Below are 25789 nucleotides of genomic sequence, written 5' to 3' on the forward strand. Positions count from 1 at the left end.
TCAACCAGACCCAGAACTGATCCGGAATTAAAACAGGACACAACAGTTCAAAATCAGGACTACTTAGGATTTAACCAAGACAGAATCAGAACTAGATGATAGTAGCACTAAAAATCATCATAGACCTGCACTACACTTATTTTTTAATTCTACCAAAGTCCACTATTTAGATTGAGAAAAGTTTATATAATTATTTAGCCTTGTTGTGCAAACAATCCTGCATAACTTAATAAATATAGAGTTTGAAAAATAACAAAAAAAAAGAGAAGAAAGAAACACTAGGTACGAGATACATGAGGACCTATGATACGGTGATACTTTTGGTAAACAACCATTTGACTAACATGTGTGTCTCGCCTGCTCTCTCTCCCTCTTTGTGCTGACAATCACGGCAAACATCAACATCATCAAACATACAGTTGAAACCAGATATTTACATACTCTTCAGATAAAAACACAAACACTTTTTTAATTGTAACATCAAATCAGACTAAATGTTTATTTTTTTAGATTGATAAATATAAAAAAAACATATTTGTTAGCTTTAAGAGTAAAGAGAGAAACTATCTGTATTTCTTAATTGTAAATGGCACCAAATTGTATTCAAACTGAGCCACAGTTATGGAGCTCCACAGTTCTTTTCCTGGTGTTTTGGTTGACATCTCTTGATTTTCCCATGTCACAGAAACAGGCTCTGTGTTTTGCCTTATATGCATCCACAGGTGTGTCACCAATTTACTCACATGGACTCTACTAACCTATCAGAAGCTTCTTCAGCTCAGAATGGAATCGTCTGCAGTTTTCTTATTAATTAACAATAAACTTAGTGTATATGCACTCCTACATTTGATGAAAGTGATAAAAAATAGACAGCTCTGTCTCTTATTCCGACATTTAACTAATTCAAAAGATCTTTCAATATTTATTTATCCAAAACAAGTTTACTCTAAATTGATGTTTAACAGTAAAAAATGTTCTTGTGTTTTCCATAAAGTGTATGTAAATATCTGGTTTAAACTGTGAATATACTGCTGTGTATTGAAATTCCTCTAGCCGTTAGCATGTGTCCGTACTAGCTCCCCCGGGAAATCTCGCATGTTATCACGATAACAGCGCATGTCCCCCCCCTCGGCCAACGCGGATGCAGCCAGTGACTCTCTCCACTCTGTAGTCAGCAGACTGCAAACGCAATCACTTCTCCTAATATCAGGGGACTTTAATCATGTCTCACTGAACTCCACACTGTCCACCTTCACCCAGTATGTGACACGCCCAACCAGAGACAATAAAACACTGGACTTACTGTACACCAATGCAGAAGAGGCATACAGTTCATCACCTCTCCCTCCCCTGGGCAGATCTCATCACAACCTGTGTATGAGCCCTTATTGTGCAGGAAGCTACCAGCTGCCCGAACAGTGCAGAGATGGTCAGAGGAGAGCGAGGAGGCTCTTAAGGACTGTTTTGAATCTACTGTGTGGGAGCTGATCTGTGACGACCACAGAGAGGACATTGACAGCCTTGTGACATGCATTACGGACTATATCAACTTCTGTGTGGATAACGTTGCACCCAGCAGGACTGTGCGCTGTTTCTCCAACAACAAACCTTGGATTAACCGTCTTCGAGCAGAAGAGGAGGGCCTTGCAGAGAGAGCTGGAGGACTGATAAGGAAAGGGAAGTTTAGCTACAGGCAGAAGATGGAGAACCAGCTTCAACAAAACAACTTCTCCCACAACTCCACCCAGTGCTTCCTTCAGAAGTTCTCTGACGACTTGGCAATAGTTGGCCACAGTGATGGGGACGACAGGGAGTACAGAGAACTGACCCACGACTTTGTGGACTGGGTCCAGCAGAACTACCTCCAGATGAACACTAGTAAAACCAAGGAGCTGGTGGTAGACTTCAGCAGGCACAAACATCCTCCACTGCAACCACTAAACATTCGATGCATGGACATTGAGACTGTGGACAGCTACAGGTACCTTGGTGTTCATCTGAACAATAAACTGGACTGGACTCATAATTCAGACACCCTCTACAGAAAAGGGCAGAGCAGGCTGTACCTACGGCGGAGACTCAGGTCTTTTGGAGTGAAGGGCCTATTCCTGAAGACCTTCTATGACTCTGTGGTGGCCTCAGCCATCTTTTACGGTGTGGTCTGCTGGGGTGGCAGCATCTCTGCTGGTTCAGGAAGAGACTGAACAGGCTGATCTGGAGGGCCAGCTCTGTTCTAGGATGCCCGCTGGACCCAGCGGAGGTGGTGAGTGACAGGAGAATGGTGGCTAAGCTGTCATCCCTGGTGGACAACATCTCTCACCCCATGCAGGAGACTCTGACAGCACTGAGCAGCTCCACAGTGTAGGACAGAGCGATTTCGCAGGTCTTTCCTCCACACTGCTGTCAAATGTATATTGCATTTGTATTTTATTTTATTCTATTGTGTACAGTATCTTATTTTTATCCTATTCCAGTGTTTTTCTATGCAACTTTGCACTATTCACTCTCTGCTGTAACAAAACAAATTTCCCATGTGTGGGACTAATAAAGGTTATGTTATCTTATGTTATCACATGGGAAAAGACCCAGGGAAACAGAGTTAACGCTAAAAAACAATAAAACCCCTGAAAACCACGAATTTCACACTCGAGCCTCAACTCTCATGGCCTGGTACCAAACCACTCACAGACCCAAGGGGTGGGAACCACTGCAGTAAAGCACCAGAATATCTGACATGGCACGAAACTGCAAAGATACCCTTAAGTTTCACACAGAGAAACATCCAGTGTTGAGGTTTAATGAGCACCTGACCTCATTAAACCATGACGGGGGTATTTCACTGATGTATTGTACACCATAATCACAGCTTTCCTTGAATGAGTGACATCAGAGATCATGTGAGTGTGTTCTTGCAGGTCGTGGTGTTCCACAGAGCTCTATTAACAGTCCCTTGTCAAAGCACAAAAGTTTCAGCCTTTTAACAGCAGTTATGTTTTTATAACACACCTGCTTACATCATATTCAGGCTTAAAGTTTGACACAGGTGCCTGTAGCTGCTAGCTGTCTGCTAGCTTCACCTGAACTGGATGTCTGCACCATGTTTGTGCTGCTGGAGCCTTTTAGAGCATTTTTAATGACATCTTACGACCAATAATATGCTGCTGTGAGTTACTGTACTAACATCCAAGAAGGCGGTGCTGCAGCCTGAGTGAAATTCAAATATTTTCATGTTACTGATTGTGGATATTTTAGTGTGTGTGCTCGTGTGTGTGTGTGTGCGTGTACCTTGTTTTTCCAACGGAATCGTGCCTGCAGGTCTCTGAGGAGGAGGAGGAACCCTCGCTGCTCTGTAATCATAAGAACAACATTAAACTGGTGTGCTTCCTCCCAGCAGACCCAGCTCAATCAGACCAGTACGTACGCGGGAGGAGAGACAGGGGCTTTGGATCCTGGTGGTCCTCTGTGTTGGTGGCTGGGTGGGAGGAGAGGAACTTTATGCTGGGGTGGTGATGGAGGTGGGATGCAGGGCGGTGGCGGGACTGGAGGTGCTGTAGGTAGTCCTGTCGGCAGGGGAGGCAGAGGAGGGAGGGGGGCAGTCTTGGCTGTGGCGGCTTTGGTCTCCAACATGCCGGTTCTCCTGCTGGGCCCAGGAGGAGGAGGAGGAGGAGGAGGAGGAGGAACCAGTGAGAGCACTGGGAGAAGAGGGCAGAACAAGAGTCAAGAAAGCCCTGAGCAGTGGCTCCAGGCACACCTCCACAGTCAGAGCCTGAAAGCAATCCAAAATGCTGCAGCAAGAGTACTGACAGGGAACAGAAAGAGAGAGCATATTTCTCCTATATTGGCTTCACTTCACTGACTCCCAGTTAAATCCAGAACAGAATTCAAAATCCAGCTCATATACAAGGTCTTAAATAATCAGATCCCATCTTATCTTAATGACCTTGTAGCACCATATCACCCCATTAGAGCACTTTGCTCGTGCAGTGCAGGCTTACTTCTTGTTCCTAGAGTATTTGAAAGTAGATGGGATGCAGATTCTTCCATTTTCAGGCCCCTCTTCTGTGGAACCAGCTTCCAGTTTGGATTCAGGAGACAGACACTATCTCTACTTTTAAGATTAGGCTTCAAACATTCCTTTTTGCTAAAGCATATAGTTAGGGCTGGATCAGGTGGCCCTGAATCCTCCCTTAAGCTGGGCATACACTGTGCGATTTTTTTAGTCACGTTAATCAGCTTCTGCTCAAACTGTACAATTGACTTGCAGGGGTTAGAAGTTTGTAGGTCACCATGCAGGGTCTCACACTATGCGGCCTGATGCTCTGATGCTACCTCAGTGCTCACACTGTGCATCCCTAACATGAAGGTTATAAAACAAAATCTGTCTCTCGCTCTCCCTCTCTGTCTTTCATTCACACAGACATACAACCACCATCAGAAACAGGAAAAAAATAATTTTTCCACTTAACAAACTCATTCACCCAATTAAACAGTTTGAAAAGTCAATCTCTTCACTTAATCTGACTCATGAGGTTATTTTAAATGAAATAAACAATTTTACACAAAAGAAACATTTGGTTACACCCAATTGACATGATCAATGACATCATAACCTATAAAATCAGGAAGTACTGGGGCAGCCCTTCCCACATACCTGTTTTACACATAGGACCTGCTCAAAGGAACACACAATGGTAAGTATAACCAAACTATATAAACAAATGAAAGATTGTTCTTAGCTTTAAGAACATTTGCACAGATGAAATGAATATAACCAATGCTAATACAAACAGACCCGGGATAGTATGTAGAGCCAAGATTACATGTGCTTATTTTGTGTTCTATAAGATAACAGAACACAAAATAACAATTTATGCATGTGACAAATGGTAAATGAATTCAGTCCTAGCCACTTTGTCACAATACTACACGACGCATGACACACGATGAAGGTGAAACTCGGGCCGATCACCAAAATGGTCACACGACTGAAAAAAAAAATTGCCTCAAAATGGGCCAAAAGTCGCACAGTGTATGCCCAGCATTAGTTATGCTGCAATAGGTGTAGGCTGCTGGGGGATTCCCATGATGCACTGAGTGTTTCTTCTTCTTCCTTCACTATGTGTTAATAGACCTCTCTGCATCATGAATAAATCATGAATGAATCATAATTGTTATCAATCTCTGGCTCTCTTTCACAGCATGTCTTTTATCTTGTCTTCCTTCTCTCACCCTAACCGGTCGCAGCAGATGGCCGCCTGTCCCTGAGCCTGGTTTTGCCAGAGCTTACTTCCTGTTAAAAGAGATTTTTTTTCTTTCCACTGTCTCAAAGTGCTTGCTCATAGGGGGTCATATGATTGTTGGGTATTCTCCGTATGTATCTAGGTTTCTACCCTACAATATTAAGCGCCTTGAGGCGACTGTTGTTTTGATTTGGCCATGTATAATTAAAATTGAATTGAACTGAATTTAAATTCATTGAATTGAACTGAACTTGAATTGAATTGAAAGCCTCATACAGCCGGTTCATACCTCAGAAAGAGGACAGAACTGTCTGCTCTTTTCGTGAAAATAAAGCAACAAAGCCAAATAAAGCTGACGGACGCAAAGAAAAACATCACAAACGAGACCCTCCGCTGTGGATCTGACAGGAAGTCCACACACCGTACTTGGAGTTCCTCTCTGGCGTTTGAGGGTTGGGGGGGTCGGAGGACGACCGCTGTCTGCCTACTGATTCCACGGAGGTGCCTTTATTGGTACCTGATGGTGACAAGACAGAATCAGATCAGTTTTATTTCCTCACAGCTTCACAGGGTCTAAACAGCAGAGCTGATCTCAGCCCAGGCGCCCTCTGACCTCTGCTGGGTCCTCGGGGAGGAAGCGGGGGCGTTGGGCCGGGGGGCGGCAGGTTCACATTCAGCATGGTGCCGTAAGTCTCATTGCTAATAATGGTGCTGGGGATCGCAGGCCGCTGCTTGTCTAATGCCAGGGAGGCAACATCCCACGCCAGTGCCGCCAGGTTGGGCTGCACGGGTCCACTTCCAGGCACAAAGCAGCTGACCGGGCGCTCCTCCCGCCGCTGTGGGATGGGCTGCAGGACCCACAGAAAACACAGGAAGTACACGGTCACTTAAAGCCAACAGAAAGTTTAATGCAGGACGTCAGAAAAGCAGCCTACCTTGTCCTCCATCTCGTCATCGCTCTCATCCAGGTCTTCGTTTTGCAGACGCCACTCATACTCGACGTGAACATGGACGTTAAACTTTCCGGTCTGAGCCTGAGTCAGCTGGAACACATCAATCAAACTTTATTGGTACAGACACTCGACAGCACAGGAACTGCTTTACTTTGAACAGCCTGGAAGTGTTTGGATTCTCACCAGTTCTTCGCACTCTTTGTGTCGCATACGTTTGGCAATGTCCAGCGGTGTTTCTCCTGCATCGTTAGCTGTGGACACAAATTCAGTCATTCAGACTTTTGGTGAATTATGTCAGCACATTGTTTCCAAAAGGGAAAGATGATTAGATCTGCACTTTTCTTGTGTTACTGCAGGTTTTTCTCCCCCTGAAAAGACAAAGTACTCAGCTCTGTTTGTTCTCAAGACATCATTTAAATTTTATGTGATGGTAGAAACAATAACAGCCCCAGATGAGGGTCACACCAGCTGTGAAACTTGCTTTTATTTCTTCAAACCTCACAACAATAAACTAGAGCCAGGTTGGCTGGTTATTTGAACTTGACCTTCATCATTAGCGCCCATGTCAAAGTTCCTCTTATAAAACATTTCAAGAAACCTTATCGAGTGATATATCATATTAAAGGGCATGAAAAGAGCTGTACCACACACTTTTTCCAACGACTTTACAACGATGTCATAAAGTTTAGAACAATCACACACTGCATAAATACATCTTAAAACCTCAAGTTTGGACAGATTTCAGACCAGTCGTACGGTAAAAGATCATAAAAAGCAACATTTGAGTGTGTAATGCTCATATGAATGATATGAGCACTTGTCACTCATCGTCAGCATTCAGCACGCTCTGATATATGTGCAAGTGTGTGTGTTCTTACTGATGGACACTGAAGCTTTCCCCCTCAGCAGCAGTTTCAGGCACTCGCTGTTGTTGGTTAGGCAGCAGTAATGCAGCGCCGTGTTTCCTCTGGTCGTCTGCTTGTCCAGGTTACCGCTGAAACACAGACCCGGTCACTACACACATACACACACCTGGAGAACAGGTATTTAATTGAACAGTCACACCTGTTTTGTCCGAGGAAGTCGACAATGTGGAGCGAGTTTCTGTCGCCCATTCGGACCGCCAGGTGGAGCACCGTCTCCCCGGGTTCCTGACACACACACACACACACACACACACACACAGTCAGTCTGCAGAGCAACAACGGACACCTGCACAGAGCTGTGTCTACGTGTTACTGAATGGACACACAAATCAGAGCTTAAGAGTAAAAGCTTAGTAAAAACAGACACAAAATGAGCACAAAGACACAACAGAGAGACGCATGAGTCAGTCCGTCAAACTCGTGTTAGAGATGAGGAGGTCATACATGTTCGTTGGGCTGTGGGATGGCATCCATCAGGTCCACCCCCTCAGCGTAGACTTGGATAAGCGACAGAATGTCTCGGTTCCTGATGGCCTCATAGAGAGCCCGCAGCCTGGACGCGGCGTCGGTGCACTTCCGCCGGGCGAAGCGTTTCTCGGTGTACTTCGCTGTGATGTAGTCCTTCCTCATCTGCCTGCAAACCAGACGGACGAGTCACTACGACATCCTACTATAGCTCAGACTCACCTCCTGATGCCGTCACCTACATGTCGCTGGTTGGAGTTGGTTTGGTCACTTCCTGCGCTGACAGATCTGCCTCCATGATCTCATTGAAGCTGGCGTTTCCCACATTATTCGCCAACTAAAAGGCAACAAAAGCCCAACATCAACTCTGGTTCGGTTCTGGCTGTAGCTCCTAAGATTAGACACGTGATCACACTTCCTGATTCTTCACAGCTGAAGACGACTGACATGCTCGGCAAGGGTTCTGGTTCCCTGATTATTCCAGAAAAGGTTTGCAAACATTCAGAATGTCCCTTCCATTCACGTCTTCACACAGGTGAATATAATGAGGTTAAGAGATTTCAAAGAAACAGTTTTAAACGAATCATGAGACAGTCTTGCAGGATGGTAAAAATCTGAGGGTTTTTTGCTTTGCTTTTTTGGCTTTTTCCTGCAAATATTTTAATTTTATTTAACAGATTAAAGTCATGATGAAATGAGTCACCGCAAACTGACAAACAGAATGCTCTGACCTTCTGTCGGGACAGTGAAGTGGACTCACCAGCAGCTCAGAGGTTCCCAGGACGTCCAGGTCCAGACTCTGGATCCTGGAGTAGTGGACCCCCATTTCTCTGTGGATCCCTGAGCACTCAATACAGATCAGCACCCCGAGGTTCGTGGATAGCCAGGAGGGATCTGTAGAGGGTGGGTGGGGGCACAGAAACAACAAGCGGTGCCTTCACATCCTCAAAATGTAATTTCAAGACTAAAGAAACAACAAAGTGAATGAGATGAATTAACAATCTGCTGACAGACAAACCTGGAAAAGAATTCTGGGAAGTTTCTGCAGCTCTGAGCAGAAATGTGTTTGGACTACAGGTCCACGTGAGGAAGCTGAGTGAATACTTTTGGCAATATAGTGAATGTTGAATATATAATTGATTAAAAAAACTGTATGTTATTAATCTAATCTTTGGACGTGCTGAGATGAACAGATGAAAACGTGTTTTGTGGTGTTATTAGAGAGACTGTTGATGCGCCCTCTCTCATGACACTAACGTGTTCTCACTTCTGTAAACCATGACAGGAAATAGAAGTGCTATGAAGTTCCACATCAAGTGTTCACAGTGCAGTTCAGTAAACCATCATCTACAAGAATATCAGCTAGGTTTAAAGCAACAGACCAACTAAAAAAGTTGCATAAAACAACTTCAATGCCAAAAACAAAATAACCCCACACAAAACAACCGCAAAGGAAAAAAACTGCCTGAAGGCCCAGAGCTTTCCACAAGCAGTCCTGCAGAGGTCAGTGGGGTTAGAACGCCGGCAGAACTAAGCTGTCACTGGTTTTTGCTCTGAGTATGTGCAGGAAGCCTTAAAATTAAAACAAGACTGTCAAGGCCACCACCGTGAGTCTAATCAGCATCCTCTGAAAGAAACGCATCCAAGTCCAGACCCTCAAACCAGATGGAAAGGTGAAAGACTCATTCAAGCGTCACTACTTTTTTGACCTGACCGTGAGTGACTGGACTTCCGTGTTTAATCTTTGAATTTTGTTTCTTTTCATGAGTGGTGTTTGTTTGAGAGAGACTTCTGAATAATTCTGACCTGCAGCTCCACAGTCGCAGCAGCTGTTGTTTCCAGTCCTCTTCTTCACCTCTCCCACAATGGACTTGGTCAGCTCCTGGACGATGTTGTTCTCACCCTCGTCCTGGTCTCCTTTGAACGCCTTGTTCAGCGCCTCCTCCTTGCTGTTCTGCAGCACCGACACCCAGCTAAAAAACACCAAACCATAAGCGCTCGCAGTAGCGCGAAGCCCGGCAGCTCAGGCCATGCCTGCTCGTACTTACATCTGACACTCGGCCTCGTCCTCGGCCTGGAAGTGGTAGGTCCGGTCATCTGGGGGGGGCACGAGACAGAGTTTAGACTTTACACACATATATACAGAGGAACATGTGAGCAGGAAGTCTGCAGCATACGGGAGAACAGGTCGAAGCTTTTCTTCTCCTCATCGGGGTTCCTCTTCACCTGGCAGGTGAGCAGGTTGACCTTGGCTGGAGGTTTGTTTGGCTGCAAGACAACGAGAGGAGGTGAGAGCTCAGCTCTGACTGAACCTCACTCAGATATCAAACATTCAGCGTTACAGAGAAAAGATCCTGAAACTGTCACAGAGTCTGTACTGCTATATACCATAACATGGACAATAGTTGGATCCCAGTTAGGTTCAGCCCACAGCAAGAACCTGTAAGGACTTTAAGCTGCACAACTCAAAACCTTCCCTCATCTTGCAAAACATCTGCACATATCATTTAAAGTTCTGAGATGATTAACCTCAGTGACTTTCTGTAATCTCATTTTCTACTGTTTTCAAGTTATTAAGTTCTTCAGGTGTCAACTCAATTGCTGTAAAAGTCATTGTTGAAGCCATGCAGATAAATCTTGGCCCCTTGAATGCATGTGTGACTTTTGATGACTGATGACTGATGACTTTTGATCCTCTGGCTTTTCATGCCACAAAACGTCTCATTCATAAGGAAACTATTGATGAACCACAGGGTTTTCCTTTCCTCCTCTTGCCTCCACCACTGTCTCCTGCCTCCCTAAATGGGCGTACCATGCGGGCCCCACAGTTCACCCATACATACCCACTATGGGCCCATGGACCCGTTTTAAGTCTGGTAGACTAAAGTTTTATGACGTTTTTCCTTCACATTTTTGATATCAGAGGATCTTCTGCAGCTGACGGTTCTACTCCCCAAAGCAAGGCAAGAGTCAGGTTTCAGAGCTGGAGCTGATCATCATGCGCAACGTTTGTATCTTTGTGTTCAATTCATTTTGATCATGTAAACAAAATGCAATTTAGGAAAAGAAAAGAAAAAAGAAATACTAAACTAGAAATACCCTCCAATATCGCTTCACCTATCCTCAGAAAGGAGTGGGAATGGGAGTGGGAATAAGTGCACATTGGACCATAAGACGGATGAACTCGGTGAGCTGACCGCAGATGGAGCACTGCGAGGACTCTGTCTGCAGTACCTGTCTTCATTTGAGTCTGAGTGGTAAATGTGGAAGGTTTCTACCAGCTGTGAAGGGTTGGCGTAATCCTGGACATGTTACGCTGAAGAAACGTGTCTCTGAAGGAATGCTTTCATGAAGGAACATTACTCTGAAGGAGGGATGTACCCAAGGATGTACCGACAGCTATCAAGAAGGTGTAGGTTACCTTGGAAACCCGGTTCTCAGAAACATGAGTCTAATCTTGAAATTTACCTTAAATAGAACTGAAGATATGTGTTACTGTGAATCTGTAGATATGAGGTTTGTTTTTCTTTGAATTTGCTTTTCAGCAAGCTCAAGGAGAAACAAAAGGCTGAAAGTTAAAGAGAAACAGTTAAGAAGAATTAGAAACTTTCTCTCCAGCAGCCCTCAGATTTCAAATCAAATCCTTTTCCCACCCTTTTCTTTTAATCATTTTCCTTCTGCTCTTTGTGTTCTGCTAGCTCAGTCCTGATTGGCCATTTGACTGCTCAAACTTCAAAATAAAAAACAGAAGGCACAAAAGAAACTAAAAAAATAAATAAATAGATAATGTACTATTTAACCCCACTTAATGTAGACCAGGAGTAGGCAACTCCAGGCCTCGCGTGCCGGTTCCTGCAGGTTTTAGATATCACCCTGGGTCAACACACCTGAATCAAATGACTAGTTCATTACCAGCCCTCTGGAGAACTTCACGGGATGTTGAGGAGGTCATTTAGCAATTTGAATCAGCTGTGTTGGAACAGGGACACATCTAAAACCTGCAGGACACCGGCAATCGAGGCCTGGAGTTGTCTACCCCTGATGTAGACGATAAACTCATGAGGAGATTTCTGATTGGACATGTAGTGCAGGCTGGAGGGCGGGGGCTTGTCATGGACCAATGGGAGAAGAGGACCTTACCGTCCCGTGACAGATGGTCAGGAAGCCGTTCTTCACCGAGCACTTTCTCTTCTGCCACACCTTCCTCAGTCTGACGAGGAGAGAGACAAAGCTTTTAGTGTGAAAGGTCATAGAGTGGAGTCGTGACTGAGGCAGCTACCACTAACACACGTGTGCAGAAGGAGGAAAACATGTTAAATCTGTAAATATGTTACATTTAACATCGAGTCTGTGTAGACTGACTAAATGCTGCCTCTGCTGGACGTCACAGGAACTGCATGTGCATGTCAGTCACATTCATATGGCATTCTGGGACACTGAGTTCGCTCACCCTTCACTTTTCTTGTAGAGGAAACCAGAGCGCTCGTTGCCGTGGGCTTTGTCACCCTGCAACTGATGGAGGCTGTAACCTGCGTTCTGTTTGGCCTGGGCGTCCTGTCAATAAATCAGACACTTTATGTGAAGCAGCTCTTATGACAGAAAGACGTGAGAACTATGACCCTACACAGAGTTCAGAGCTCAGAGCAGCCTCTGTTTGATGGACAGCTTTGTTAATCAACTTCCTTTCCAGTAACAGGTGAGCCTGTCAGAGCTCACCTGGTTATGCTCACCATCAGACTCATGACATCTGTTCAGACCATGTTTGTTCTAACTGCTGTGCGCATGTTAGCGACTCTTTACCCTCGTGTTTATCCTGCATTGTAACTGTGTTCATGTTTTCGGTCTGTGCCATCAGTCAAATGGATGTTACACCATGTTTGATGTTTTTTACCTCTTTCTGATCGGACTGCAGTGCCGCCTTCAGGGTGTCTCGGAGCTGAGCCAGCTGCTTCCTCTCGCCGTCCTGAGTCTGTTTGATCTGCAGAGGAAGAGAAACTCTAACTTTAAGCCCATTGTTGCGTTCGCACAGAGCGATCGGTAAGTGAGCTGTGAGCTTTAATGCTCCTGCAGGGAACACAAGCGTCCTCACCGCTGTCAGGTCTGTGGACAGTTTCTCTACGGCCGGTTTCAGAGTCTCCACAGCTTTCAGTCCATCCTGGAAAAAACTGAAGAAAAAAACGTTTGAGAACCTCCAAGGAAAAAGTGAATCAATAACAAAATTAATGTTTTAATATTCACACTTTATTATCTTTTCTTTAACACCTTACTCATACATGGACCTGTTGGTCACGTTTGGACATACTTGCACTGAGCATGGTAAAACTTGATGAGGTTCTGGAGGAAGTCTACTCCTTTCTTCACTTTGATCTCGTTCACTTTGAGCAGGTACTGCAGAGAAAAGCCAAAGAATCAAGAAAAACTGAAGAAAATAACCGTTACTGCATGACCAGTCCTTCCTTGTCCTCCTCCAGCTCTTCTAGGAGGACACTGAGGCATTCCCAAACCGCTGAGAGATCATCTCTGCATTTCCTGGGTCTGCCCGGGGTCTTCTCCTGGCCTTTAAACCTCATCTTGTTTAGGCATCCTGGTCAGTACCATCTCGGCTGGCTTTACTCTGAGCTGATCCTCATCGGGTCTCTAACAGCGAGCCTGGACAGCCTTCAGAGGAAGCTCGTTTTCACGGCTTTTTTTCTGTCACCTCTTTACCAGCATATCCACAGAATTCACCCTCCACTCCTTCTCTACTCATGACCAACAAAAAACCATGAGAAACACAGACTGAGCTGAAGATCAGCGCCTGATGAAGCCAAAAAAGCTACAAACCCTGAAAACCATCAAACTGGAAAACTTCTGAAAAGAATCAGTCACAGACCTCTGTCCACCAAATCTTCCACGTCATATAAAATCTGCGCTGACTGGTCGAGGCAGTAAAACAAACGTTGCTCTCGGTCTGACCTCAGAGGATAGAGATGATTGTTTTAGCATTCAGGTCACCTGTGTGACCTCTGACCTCACCTCGCACATCTGCAGCTGGAACATTCGTCTCTCCTTCTCCATCTCCTCTGCGATTTCTCCTCCGCTGAACTCCGTCCGAATCATGCCATGCATCTTGGCGTTCTCTTTCTTCTCTTTCTCAATCTTCGCTCTGCAGAGGTCAAAGGTCATGTTAAAATCTCAACACAAAAAAATGTGATCAAAACAACAAACTGAGGAGAAGAAAAAAATAGAAAGATGCTAAAATACAGAAGCCAAGAAACGCCATGATTTCAATCATCATATTTTATCTTTTCTTCTTTTTTTGAGAAAAAAGGAAAAAAAAGAGCATGTATCAGTCTGTGGAGACAGAAACAATAAAGATAACTTTAGTCAAACATTCTCATTTAAATGCTGAATGAGTCGACTGGTTAACGTGTTCTCGTTTCCGTGATTTAACATTTCAGTGAGAGCAGCTGATAATGAGCCCTTCTTACAGTTTGGTCTCGTAATCCTTCCAGGCCTTATCGAACGGCTTCTTCAGATCCTGCAGGAAAAACAGACGTCACACAGTCACAGTTCATAAACGTGCGCGCGCGCGCGCGCACACACACACACACACACACACACACACAGGACTCTAACCTCTGAGTCACTCTGGAAATATTTCTAGATGATAGCATGTGCGTTAGATTAGAAAAACAAACACAATGGTGACCGTGTCACGACAGAGGTGTTTTAAATTCAGCCATTTAGTCTTTATGCCACGAGCCACAGCCTGCAGGACGACACCACCATTACAAACAGGAAGTTATGCTCATCGCACAACTACAAGAAAAACTGTTCAGTGTTTTGCAGAAATTAAATGTTGTATTTGGCACCTCAGGGCCACCTTACCTAACATGCCTACATTTTATAATTCAAGAAGCAGTTTTTTTTTTTAATTATTCAAACTGAGCATAAAGCAGGAAAAATAATATTGAATAAATCAGAAAAAACAAAAAATGATCTTTTATTTCGATTTCCTGCTTTTGTTTTTTCATATGACAGGAAACGGAGGATTTTACAGTGGCTGGTTTGCTGCTGTGGTACAAAGATATTTAGACATTAATGTGGGACCCCAGCGTGATTTTATTTGTTAAATCTGAAGCTGTGTGTTTAAAATGATTACAGTTCTGATGTAATTATTGTAAATACACAGTCAACATGTCATCTAACCAAACATGATTCATTTTTAGCCACAGTAACAGCAAGTGAAGTGTAACTGAGCGAGTGTCTGCGGGTTTGTTTCAGCAGGAAGAAGAAAGTGACACCAACCCCTTTCACTCCTTTCAGGTCTCCTTTCAGCAGACTGTCCAGAGGGAATGTGATGATGTTGTTCATGTTCTGCAGCTGCAAACAGGAAGTTGTGTCACAGCACAAATGCGCAAAACACACCACACTTTCTACATTTAACACTTTTCACAATAAAATGTCTGATGTTTCACTCTCTGAGGCTGACTTTGGTTCCTCACCAGGTTCTTGAAGAGGGCTGTCAGCTCTCTGGTGAAAACGACAAACTTGATGAAGGCAGAGCCGACATCGCAGTCATCCCTGTCACCCCGGGTCAGGTAGTTTTCCCCGAACTTGTGCATGGACTGAACGTACTGCTCCTCATTTTCCACGTGAGCTACGACACAGAAAACACTTTAAATAAATGCGGACTGCAGCTCGGATCATCTTTCATTTAACTCCAAAAACAAAAATGATTAAACTCTGTGTGAAAACAAAAACCATCCACTCCACCATGTGGAAAAAACAAGGACAACAAACACGTGTGAATAAAAAAGTAATAAAATAAAAAGTAATTAAAAACAATAAATATAAGAGGAGACAAAGAGAATAAATAAAAATATGATACTAAATACTGAGAAAAACTGGAGATATATAAATGAACAGAAATAAAATACACACCTCAAATTAAAATAAACAAATCTAAACAATTAAAACATAAATATTTATTTTAAATATTTTAAACAAATAATGAATGTGAATGTATTAAAATAAATGTAAATTTATTGAAATTATATTGAAATTAATTTAAATGAATTTTATATTGCAACAAAAGATTTTTCCAAAAACATTTCTAGTTAATTTAATTTAGTCCCTTTTGATACGAAAAATTAAATGTAGAAAAATAAAAGGAGAGAAACAAAATCTTAATTTTTTACAGTTTTTCGTATAATTTTTCAGCTTTAAATAATTCTGATGATTTAAAAGTGGGCTTCAGTTGGACATGTCTGTGTGTACCCGCTGCATTTCTTTAGCAGAGAAAATGGCCTGTTCCCCTCGAGCTGAGGCACCGAGCCGCTCTGAATCTTTGGTATATACATGGAGATTTACCTCCAACATAAACCTGCAGGTCACAGAGAGAAGCTAAATATTTCAGAACCTCTCTGCTGTCCACATACTTCTGGTCATGCAGTGCCTTCTGTCTGTGAAACTGCTGAATGATGCGTTTCCTGTCAGTTTTTGCAGAAGTGCTGAATAATGTTCGGATCTTGTGTGTTTGCTGAGTGTGTGAAGGACTCGGCCTTTCCTCTGTTTGCACTGTAGTGTGGATGTGGGCGTATCCCTCAGCATGCCGGGACACGGGGAAGCATGACAGGAATGTTTGGAGGTGAGACTCCACCGGCCCGAACAGAGACCCACCAGCAGCACGCGGCTGCTGACGAACCCACCCCACCCGCACTGACCTGAATAAAAAAACTGCTTTTATTTTGGTAGTTTGTATCTGAGCGCAGTGTGCTACCACAAACAGGAAGTGACAGTCAAAGTGAGACTGTGGTGACAAGCGTTGTTATTTTGGGTCAGACTGACATGAAACTGCATCTCTCACCCAGACCAGACGAGTTGATGGCCTTCACTGACTTCTTGATCTTGTAGAGAACGGACCGGTCCAAGTCGAGAGCCTGAGGAGAAGAAACAGCACGCAGATTAGGAGCCATGCCTCTAATGCTTACACGTCAAAGTTAAAGAAAAAGTGTGTTTATAGTCAGTATGAACCGTTCACCACTGCTGGTGTTCATCTCAGACTGTCACCCTTCATACCCTGAGCTGACGTGCGTGGACGGACTGCAGAGTCTGCATGTTTTACCCGAAGCAGAGTTATTATCAAGACATCACACATCTAATAAGAGACTGATGAAAACAGTGCTGCTATTAAAGGTGCTTTTTTTTTTTAGCAGACACCTCTCACTCACAGAAACTGTTTCATTCAGACCTTTGAAGCAGATCTTTTTATTCTTGCAGTTCAACATAATCCGAAGACGCCTGCTGAGGGACAGCGCCCAGCGGCCACAGCTACTGACCTTCTCAAGGCTTTAGAATGCTGGCAGCATTTCATAAAGTTTAGTCAGTTCTTTTTGTGTTTTACTGTTGCATCAACTTTTTCCTCCCCCAAACATTAGCCTGGTTCTGTTAAAAGAAAGTTCTTCCTCCCCCCTGTCACCAAGTGCTTCCTCACAGGGGGTATTATTGTAGTATTATATTTATTATTTTAGGGTCTTTATCTTACAAAGCACCTTGAGATGTGCATTGTTGTATATTAATAAATCTGTAATGAACTGAATCTTATGTTCTGAAAATGATCAGATTCTCTGTGCTGTTCCTGTTTCCTGTGTCCCTCCTCATCTGCGCGGTACAGTTTGGTGCATTACTCCCTAAAATAAGAGCGCTGCTTCTGTGATCTGCAGGACATCACATGGAATCATCAGTATTGTATTGATTGGCACGATCAGCTCTGGCGAACACACAGAACCTGACATAGCCACGCCCACTGTATTCACAGGAATCTGGTTAGGGCTTCAGAAGGAATTCTTTCACCTGTTTGACGTACCCAAAGGGAGCTCATATTCTGTAAAGCCGGCGTGCCTGCAGGAGAGCTGATCTGAAAGCTAACGTCTTCTAGTTCCTGAAACTCTCCTCGTTAGCCTGAGGCTAAAACGCAGCCTAAATTAAACCTTTGAGTGGTAACACGAGCTACAGCATTAGCTTCATGTTAGTCAGGAACATGAAGTCTGCTTGTGTCTAACCCGAGGCTGTGGGAGGGAGACTGAAGAGGCCATGCGATCTAAGCCTTTACCATAGTTTGCATGACTGATGAGACCACAGAGGTTCAGTCACATGACCTTCAGGTGTTTTCCTGCCGACCTCATCTGTGGGGTTCACCTAAGCGTCTACAGCTCTGAGTCACAGGTCCATGACTCAGAGAGAAAAACATGCACTTGGTTATTCTTTGACCAAAAACTGGTTCAAGATGAGCCACTCATCAAACACCGGAGCCGATTTCAAATCTCTGCACAGAAACACAGCGAAGCGACAAGTGAGCTCAGGTGTAGAGCAGCGACTTCATTCAGCTTAGCCAAAGACCAAACAACAGATCGAGCACAAATACAAAGAACTCAGAAACAGCTCAACTCAGTACGGTGGATGATTGATGGTCTCACAGCACTGAGGTCCTGGCAGGGCCTTCTAGATAAATATTCATGGTCTTCTTGTGTTTGTGAGAGTTTACCTGCAAATTCACCAAAGCACTCACTGAAAAAGAGCTACAGGACGGGTTAAACGTAGAAAACACCGCTCCTACAGGATGAATGATGCAATAATCTCAATGAAACGCCTGCAAACACACAAACAACACACAGGGCAGGTCTCTGAGGACAGCGTTGAAATCTTGGTACAAACGCCAACAGGCTCATGTCACAGCAGCCCACCCACGAGCTTTCATTATGTCCCTAATAAGGGTGTTGCAAGGGTGTAAAGAGGTCATAAAGGTTAAATATAGTAACTTAGTGCATGATTGTACACCACATAGATCATTGACCTGGTCAGCAAAGATAAAGGGGGATCACTTCCTCTGCTGATACGTCAGTCAAACTGTCTGATCAAAGTTTACCAGCAGCCCCTTCAGACTGTTTCAGGCTGACGTCAGAGGATTCATATTTAATGATAATTAATGGTAATTACCCCTGTTACCTACTGAATTCATTTTCAGCACAAAGCTCTGGTTTTTCCCTGTGTTATAAATCAAGTACATCATTTCCCCCCCTTATCTACATCACACTCATGGTCAGTTTAGAATCACCAGTGATCCCAACATGCAGCTCTTTGGACTTTGGAACCTACTATGAGGTTGCAGGCAAACATCTAGGAGGATGTTAATGGATGAAGATGCCCAATTGACTAATCATAACTAACTGACTGGTAGTTGGCCTTCATCACTCTCAGCATGCATGCAGGTGTCTGAAGGCAGGTGAGGTTATTGGTGCCCTGACTTCTTTTCGCCCCACCTCCACCTGCAGACATCCTGACTTGGAGGCTGCAGGCGAGCAGGGGCGCTGCTTTGTCTTGTGAGGTCAGAAACGTCCACCAACGTGTGTCTAAAACTGTCTGCAGGACGTCGCATGTCCCCACCACCCTCACGGTTTTTACACTGAAGTTCAAAGAAACAGTCTGTAAAACTGTTAATGTAATGACTGTAAAATCATTGAGATTACAGTTATTGACTAAAAGTAATCATCATCATGAATTTTCCTGTAACCGAGTGGCAACAATGTAGAGCTGCTAAAGCTCACAGTAGTGGTGATATTTATTCAAACAGAGGTCTCAGGTCTACAGGATGAGGCACGAGCCAAAGTGTGGATTTGGAGAGTGGCAATCATCAAAACAGAACATTTCACAGCAGTTTTCTGACAGTAGAAGCAGCCGAGACGCTTCCTGTTTTTAGGGTTTCCTCAGTTTCACAGCCTCTGCACACCAGCTCTGCTCAGCTGCTTTTAACACGTGCAACAACACTCATTTTACATTAGTGAACGCAGGTGAGCAGATCAGTGTGACGAGTGGAAGATGAAGCAGATAAAGAAACCTGAATGGGCACAACACTGATCAGACCAGCAGGGACTGTGTAAAGTACTCATCTGCTGTTTTTACCATTCAGCACACTGATGCTGATTTCATGTGTTTACTGTAATTATTCTACCGTCTGAAGATGAGGGAGGAGCTGATGATTTATTGGAGACTTTAATTCCTTTCACATCACTTCAGACAAGTTGAGACACAACAGAAACAGAGATGAGCTTCAAACGTGAAGAGAAGAGCTTTAAAAGTGACCAAAGGAGAGAGAGAAAGAGGACGAGACAAAGAAAGATGACAAAGGAAAGAGGAGAGAATGGAGGGATTTAACTGAGAGGAAAGCAAAGATCGGAGACAGCAGGAGGACCAAGGTGAGGCGAATCATGTCGAGACTCGATCAGAGGAGTGAGGCTCTACCATTGCCTCGGGTCTACTGAGTGGGAACATCCCAGCATGCAACAGGAGGAGGAGGACATGATCAGCAGACCTGCGATTTCTACAGACCTCACGTCAGGTTTTCAGTTGTGCTTTTAAAGCATTCGCTGCAAGGACATAGATTTCTTCACTTTATGCTGAGAGGAACCAGCGTTCAACTCTGTGCTCTGAGCTGTAATCCAACAGCTCCTCAACAACAACAGATGGCCTCTACACTGATGGGGAAAAATATTTACTGTCCTTAGAACCAATAAAGTCTCAGAAGGAATCTGAAAAACTAGAAACCATTAAAAAAAAAGAAAAAGAAAAGAGGAACCCAAACAAAAGTCCCCACAAAAACACACAAAGTGAAATAAGAGATTGTTTAATCCATCCCTGATCACCTCCCTAAAAAACATCCAGGTTGTCTCTTCTTTTCAGAGCATTTGACTCTTTATGCTAAGAATTAATAAATAACCTCTCTGACACACTGTTCTATTTATCCATCAACAAGGAAACCTGTGAAAAAAATATTTAATGCCTTCATTATTGACAGGAAGCCATGAATAACCAATGGACTCCTGTCCTGAAAGACTTGCTGGCAACTATAACGTGATATCAAAGACTCAAAGAGAGAAAAAAAACTAAAACATGACCACAAAAGAGCATATATGTATTAAAACAACAACAACAACAACGTCCTCACTGAACAGCTTTCTGTCCCATTAACAGTCTCAGGCCAGTATGCACGAAGTGTGATCACTAACGCCTAAGCTTTTCCTGCCCTGAGGTCAGCTTTCAAAGACATGGCCAGATTTGTGAAACAATTAAATGAGCACACCTAATACGACCTAAGCGTGTGTTTTCTTATGCTCGGCCAAGATGTTTGATGTAGAGGAGTTTCTAACTCCTTTAGTAAGCAAACATAATCAATGTTTGTCAATCACCTCCATTAATCAGCTATGTACCACAGGCCTTCAAGCTGGCAGTAGTTAAACCTTTACTAAAAAGGCCATCTCTAGACCTAGCGGTCTTAGCTAATTATAGGCGAATCGCTAACCTTCCTTTCATATCAAACATTCTTGAAAGAGTAGTTGTCAAACAGCTAACAGATCATCTGCAGAGGAATGGCTTATTTGAAGAGTTTCAGTCAGGTTTCAGAGCTCATCCCAGCACAGAAACAGCTTTAGTGAAGGTTACAAATGATCTTCTTATGGCCTTTGACAGTGGACTCATCTCTGTGCTTGTCCTGCTAGACCTTAGTGCAGCGTTCGATACTGTCGACCATAATATCCTATCAGAGCGATTAGAACATGCTGTAGGTATTACAGGTACTGCACTGCAGTGGTTTGTATCATATCCATCTAATAGACTCCAATTTGTTCATGTAAATGGAGAGTCCTCTTCACATGCTGAGGTTAATTATGGAGTTCCACAGGGTTCAGTGCTAGGACCAATTTTATTTACATTATACATGCTTCCCTTAGACAGTATTATCAGAAGGAATAGCATACATTTTCACTGCTATGCAAATGACACCCAACTCTATCTATCCATGAAGCCAGATAACACACACCATGTAACACCGCTTCCATGTAAAATAGAACGTCAGCCTTCAGCTAGCTGTATAATGTAAACATGTATCAGACCAAGTTAACAGTTCATCTGCAAATTTTAATACAACTTCTGGAGGCTTATGCAGATTTTTCTCCATGTAACACAAACAGGAGCGGGCGGAGCAGCTGCAGAATTTGCTTTTCTTCATGTTAAAATGTGTTAGCTGCTTTGACAAAGGACTCCCGCTCGCTGTTTCCCAGTAAAGGTTTTAATGGTAGTCACAGGAAAAAAAATGTTGATCATAGGAACAGCTGCTGTGGATGCTGGAAACACGTTTTCTACCACTCAACCTGAGCTCACCAACTCAGCAATGGCTCTGCCTCTTTGCAGCGTGTAAACAGATTCCCTTCCACGTTAAACTGCGCCAGCATCATCATTACTTGTGTTTTTAATTCTGTTTAAAATTGGGGGCTGTCAGACTTTTCATTCATGTGCTGCTCATAAATATGCTTCTATTGAAGGTCTGTTTTTTATTTTCCAATATGGGTGAAACACTGCACAAAACCCAACGACATGGTCCAACGATGTGCTGCAGACATTTAACCTCAGTTTAGCACCAGGTCCACAATCTCCTCACTGTCCTTCACTGATGACAATCTCACCCACACTGAGGTGGTGCTCCACTGTAATGGAAAACAACCGAAACGATCCAGTCTAGGTGTATCGAGTTGAGCCGAGTTGGTGATAGTGGAAGAGTGGCTTTGCTAATACTACCTTAACCTTTCATGAATATTATCATTGAGTTTACAGTACAATCATCACGTTAATTTACTTTAAGATATTTTCTCTAAATACGACTAAAAACAGCCAGTGACGACTTCCTCCTGAGCTTGAGGGCAGTTTGGGGCCTTTCACATGTCTGTGCCCACGGCCCTGTTTTTTCCCAGGGCGGCCCTGTTTTTTCCCAGGGCATCCCTGTGGGGAAAGCCTTCAGCCCCATCTTATTCTCCCACCTGAAACCTTTGACCTTTAACTTCTGCTTCCTCATCTCTTCAGTTTTAGAAATATGCTTCATCATCGTGTTGCAAAAAGAAAATAAAAAGAAGCTGTTAAATCTTACAAAATGTCTACAGAAGGAAGTGTTTCTCTCAGTTCCTCTTTCGAATAAAACAGATTCGTTTGACGCTCTGTTGCTTGGAAAGTTTGAAAAGCAGTAGAAATCACCGTTTATTCACACTGTAGGTCCACAAACAGTGAAAACAGGCTGTGACTAAAACCCTCTTCAATCCCACACACGGGAAAACAAACCACGTTCATGAAAAAAGGAACAAACCGGACTTTCCGGGTATTTACAGAGAGGCTCAGTGGAAGCCTTTTTACCACCTTATTAAACTCTTATAATCCCCGACTTCCAACCGTGTGTGTGTGTGTGTCCTTGTTTCCTCACCTCCTCAAGAGCTCCCACCGCATTCCTGCAGTGGCCCATCCGGGTAGTGAAGTTGGAGGTGGTTGGAGCTTTGTAGTCTTCATTGGTCTCGTCGATGAACTCCGTGACGCTGATCAGCTCCGGCATGGTGAGCTCCGGCAGACGCAAACTGACCGGGGGCGCAAAAATCCCGTCAAAACTGCAGCAGTGATCGCGCAGCCGCAGGTGGAGCAGCCACACCTGGACGCCTCAAGAGTGCCCGCAGCGTCACAGCCAAGATCCTCTGCTGTTCCCGCACGCGTCGCTGCTCATAGTCATAGGAGGAAGAGGAGAAGTCCGACCTCCATGTTTGTCCCGCAGCACGAATCACCGACAGCACCGACACATTCCAACACCCTCAGCTGCTTCACCTGAGCAGGAAGCGCACGGAGAGGGGCGGGGACACTGAGGGGGCGGGGACAGAGAAGGGCGCTCCCACCCTGCTGCTGTTTCCGCAAACCACAAACACGCACACTTACACACAGGTACATACCCCCCCCCCCCCCCCCCCCCCCCCACACACACACACACACAGACAAAACACCTACACACAGAGAGACACACACTCACACAGTATTTTCACAGTCCTATCAGGGTGGGACTGGAACAATATGATGTTTAAAGTGTGAAGTCCTCTAAATTTTTACAAACGGTGTTAATGAGACACGGTTAAAGGAACACCCGAAAAGTATAATGCACCTTTATTTTTAACCCTTTGGTCAGCAGTGTTCTCACTTAGCTGCAGAGAACTATATTTACCATTAATATTTAGAGCACTCAGACATCCCCCAACACACGCACGCCATAAAAGCAGGGACACTGAAACAACACGAGGAAGCTGTGAGGCTCACCAGCACACAGCCTTACTAAAAACGTCTAAAGGCCCTCTCAGGACACGGCACGCGCTGCGCTGACCGCTAGCTGGAGCGAAGGACCCAAACTTTCGCTGACCGCAGCGCTCTGTTTGTACATCATTTTTTTGTAGCTGCTCTATGCGTCATTTCAAAACATGTATCTGACTTTATATCTTATACGAGAGTTTGTGTAGTATTATGTTCAAATGTTTAATAAAAACATGTATCGCTCATTCACAAAGAAGAAAGCTTTTAACTAGTGAAGAGTGTGTCGTTTCCACTACACTGCTTTCCTCCACGTCCGCAGCCGTTGGAAAGGCTCTGGAGGTCCCCATACATATACGTAAACTTGTGTCATTTTACACGGTGGGCCACATCCAGCCCATTCTGATCTTATGTGGGCCGGACCGGTGAAACATTCTTTCTGCCAGTGCACAGACGTTTAACTACACATTTAATCCCTGAGATTAAATAAAAAATGAAAAGCTCAACTCTTTGCTTATTTTAAGAAGTGAAAGTGTAAAATCACAGAAATCTGTAACTTCAGGCTGTTCAGAGTGTACCCCCATCTCTCACCGACCCTGACAAGGAAAAGCAGAAGATAATGGATGGATAGATACAACTTCGTTACTTTGCTGTAGCATTGAATGGGCACTGATCTGTATCAGTAGGAATAGCTGTAAAACTTATGAAGATCTCTGTTCACACTTTTAGAATCTGGTCCCTGGGCTGTATGTTTTACAAGCCTGGTCTACACTGTGATGAACTCAAATAGGCATCACTGACGTGAACAGGTGACGTGTTTAATCAGGTGACTTCACCAAACAGAAAGCATAAAAGCCTTCCTGTCACACTGAGGTAAATCCTGTCTGTGTGCTGATCGTGTTAAACGAAGAGAAAGGCTCTGAGTCTGAATATCCCTCAGTCTGAACTCCAGCAGGCGGTCCTGAACCAGGAGGTGCTGCCATGTCAGACTAATTACATTTTTGCTTTAACATACAGTTGAACAGATGTGCCTAATAAACTGTCTGTGTGCATTTGTGTGAGATCCACACATGCTTTCAGACCTGTGCTGATATCTTTGTCAGTCATCTCCATCTAGTGGACAGATGGTAGAACTCGATCATCTGATGTGGTTTCTGACTCAGGTGAGGTTGTGTTTGAGATGCGTCAAACACATCTGGCTCCATGTTCACGGAGAGAAGGTTCTAGATTCAGCATTGTTGGTCTGCATGTCAGCCTCTTAGGTGTACACATGGGCTGTATCCCAATTCAGGGTCTGCAGCCTTAAAGTACGCAGCCTCAACGGTCCTCAAGGGCCGTGTACTCAAAGACCGCTAAGGCCGGAAATGGGTTGTGAAATGGGACGGTCTAGCCTCCGTAGCACTGCCCAGGTTGCCTAGCAACCATGATAGCTGGAAACGTGTGGTTGACAGAAATGAAGGAGAAAATATTTTGTTTGTTTGTTTGTTTCTACATGAGCTTTGTGTGATTTAATAAGTATCTGAGGCTGAGACCACAGGACTGTAAAACATGATTGTTGGGCTTCATATCTGTACTGAACAGTCATTTAAGATTAGCTAGTAAATAACAATTAGCTAATGTTGTTCATGAGACTAAAGTCAGTGTAAATATGATATGGCCAATATTATAGTTATTATACTAATCATTATTAGTTATTACAGCAGTGAGTTTGAACTCTCAAATCAAATCACTTCTATTGTCACATCACATGTGCAGGTACACTGGTACAGCACATGTGAGTGAACTCTGTGTCAAATACTGAGCTTCAGTAAAGATTCAAGTTGCAGCTATTTATATGTCCCATCACCTTAAATCTTCACTCAAAGACACTCAAGTATCTTTGACAGTGTATATATAGATGTATCATATATAAGAGACAAATGTTGTTCCTTCAGTATGTTGGCATTATTACATTTGGCTCAATGCTTACATATATGTGTAAAAAGCAAATGTACGAGCTGTGATAACTGTTTCTGATAGAATGAAGAGTAGACTGATATATGAAATATTCCTTTATTGGGTGAGA

At 43.8% G+C, this 25789-nt stretch overlaps 1 protein-coding gene across 1 annotated transcript in view; it reads right to left on the reverse strand.

Annotated features, from left to right (window-relative positions):
- Positions 1–23318, reverse strand: part of asap2b (ArfGAP with SH3 domain, ankyrin repeat and PH domain 2b) — a 24864-nt gene extending 1546 nt beyond the window's left edge. Inside the window, exons 1-25 of the mRNA XM_005732779.2 lie at positions 22868–23318; positions 16436–16508; positions 15072–15226; positions 14875–14949; positions 14055–14104; positions 13600–13729; positions 12887–12972; positions 12674–12749; positions 12476–12562; positions 12035–12138; positions 11725–11794; positions 9762–9852; positions 9633–9681; positions 9391–9557; positions 8345–8478; positions 7827–7921; positions 7564–7753; positions 7259–7344; positions 7072–7187; positions 6377–6444; positions 6176–6283; positions 5854–6088; positions 5662–5757; positions 3422–3692; positions 3286–3347 (exon numbers count right to left, since the gene is read on the reverse strand). Of these exons, the coding sequence (XP_005732836.1) occupies positions 3286–3347; positions 3422–3692; positions 5662–5757; positions 5854–6088; positions 6176–6283; positions 6377–6444; positions 7072–7187; positions 7259–7344; positions 7564–7753; positions 7827–7921; positions 8345–8478; positions 9391–9557; positions 9633–9681; positions 9762–9852; positions 11725–11794; positions 12035–12138; positions 12476–12562; positions 12674–12749; positions 12887–12972; positions 13600–13729; positions 14055–14104; positions 14875–14949; positions 15072–15226; positions 16436–16508; positions 22868–22993 (2800 nt within the window). The 5' untranslated portion in view covers positions 22994–23318. The remainder of the gene's footprint in view (positions 1–3285; positions 3348–3421; positions 3693–5661; positions 5758–5853; positions 6089–6175; positions 6284–6376; positions 6445–7071; positions 7188–7258; positions 7345–7563; positions 7754–7826; positions 7922–8344; positions 8479–9390; positions 9558–9632; positions 9682–9761; positions 9853–11724; positions 11795–12034; positions 12139–12475; positions 12563–12673; positions 12750–12886; positions 12973–13599; positions 13730–14054; positions 14105–14874; positions 14950–15071; positions 15227–16435; positions 16509–22867) is intronic.
- Between the last annotated feature and the right edge of the window lie 2471 nt (positions 23319–25789).

The sequence above is a fragment of the Pundamilia nyererei genome, unplaced genomic scaffold (assembly GCF_000239375.1).
Source record: "Pundamilia nyererei isolate P.nyererei 1_Seehausen unplaced genomic scaffold, PunNye1.0 scaffold00048, whole genome shotgun sequence".
Taxonomy (NCBI): domain Eukaryota; kingdom Metazoa; phylum Chordata; class Actinopteri; order Cichliformes; family Cichlidae; genus Pundamilia; species Pundamilia nyererei.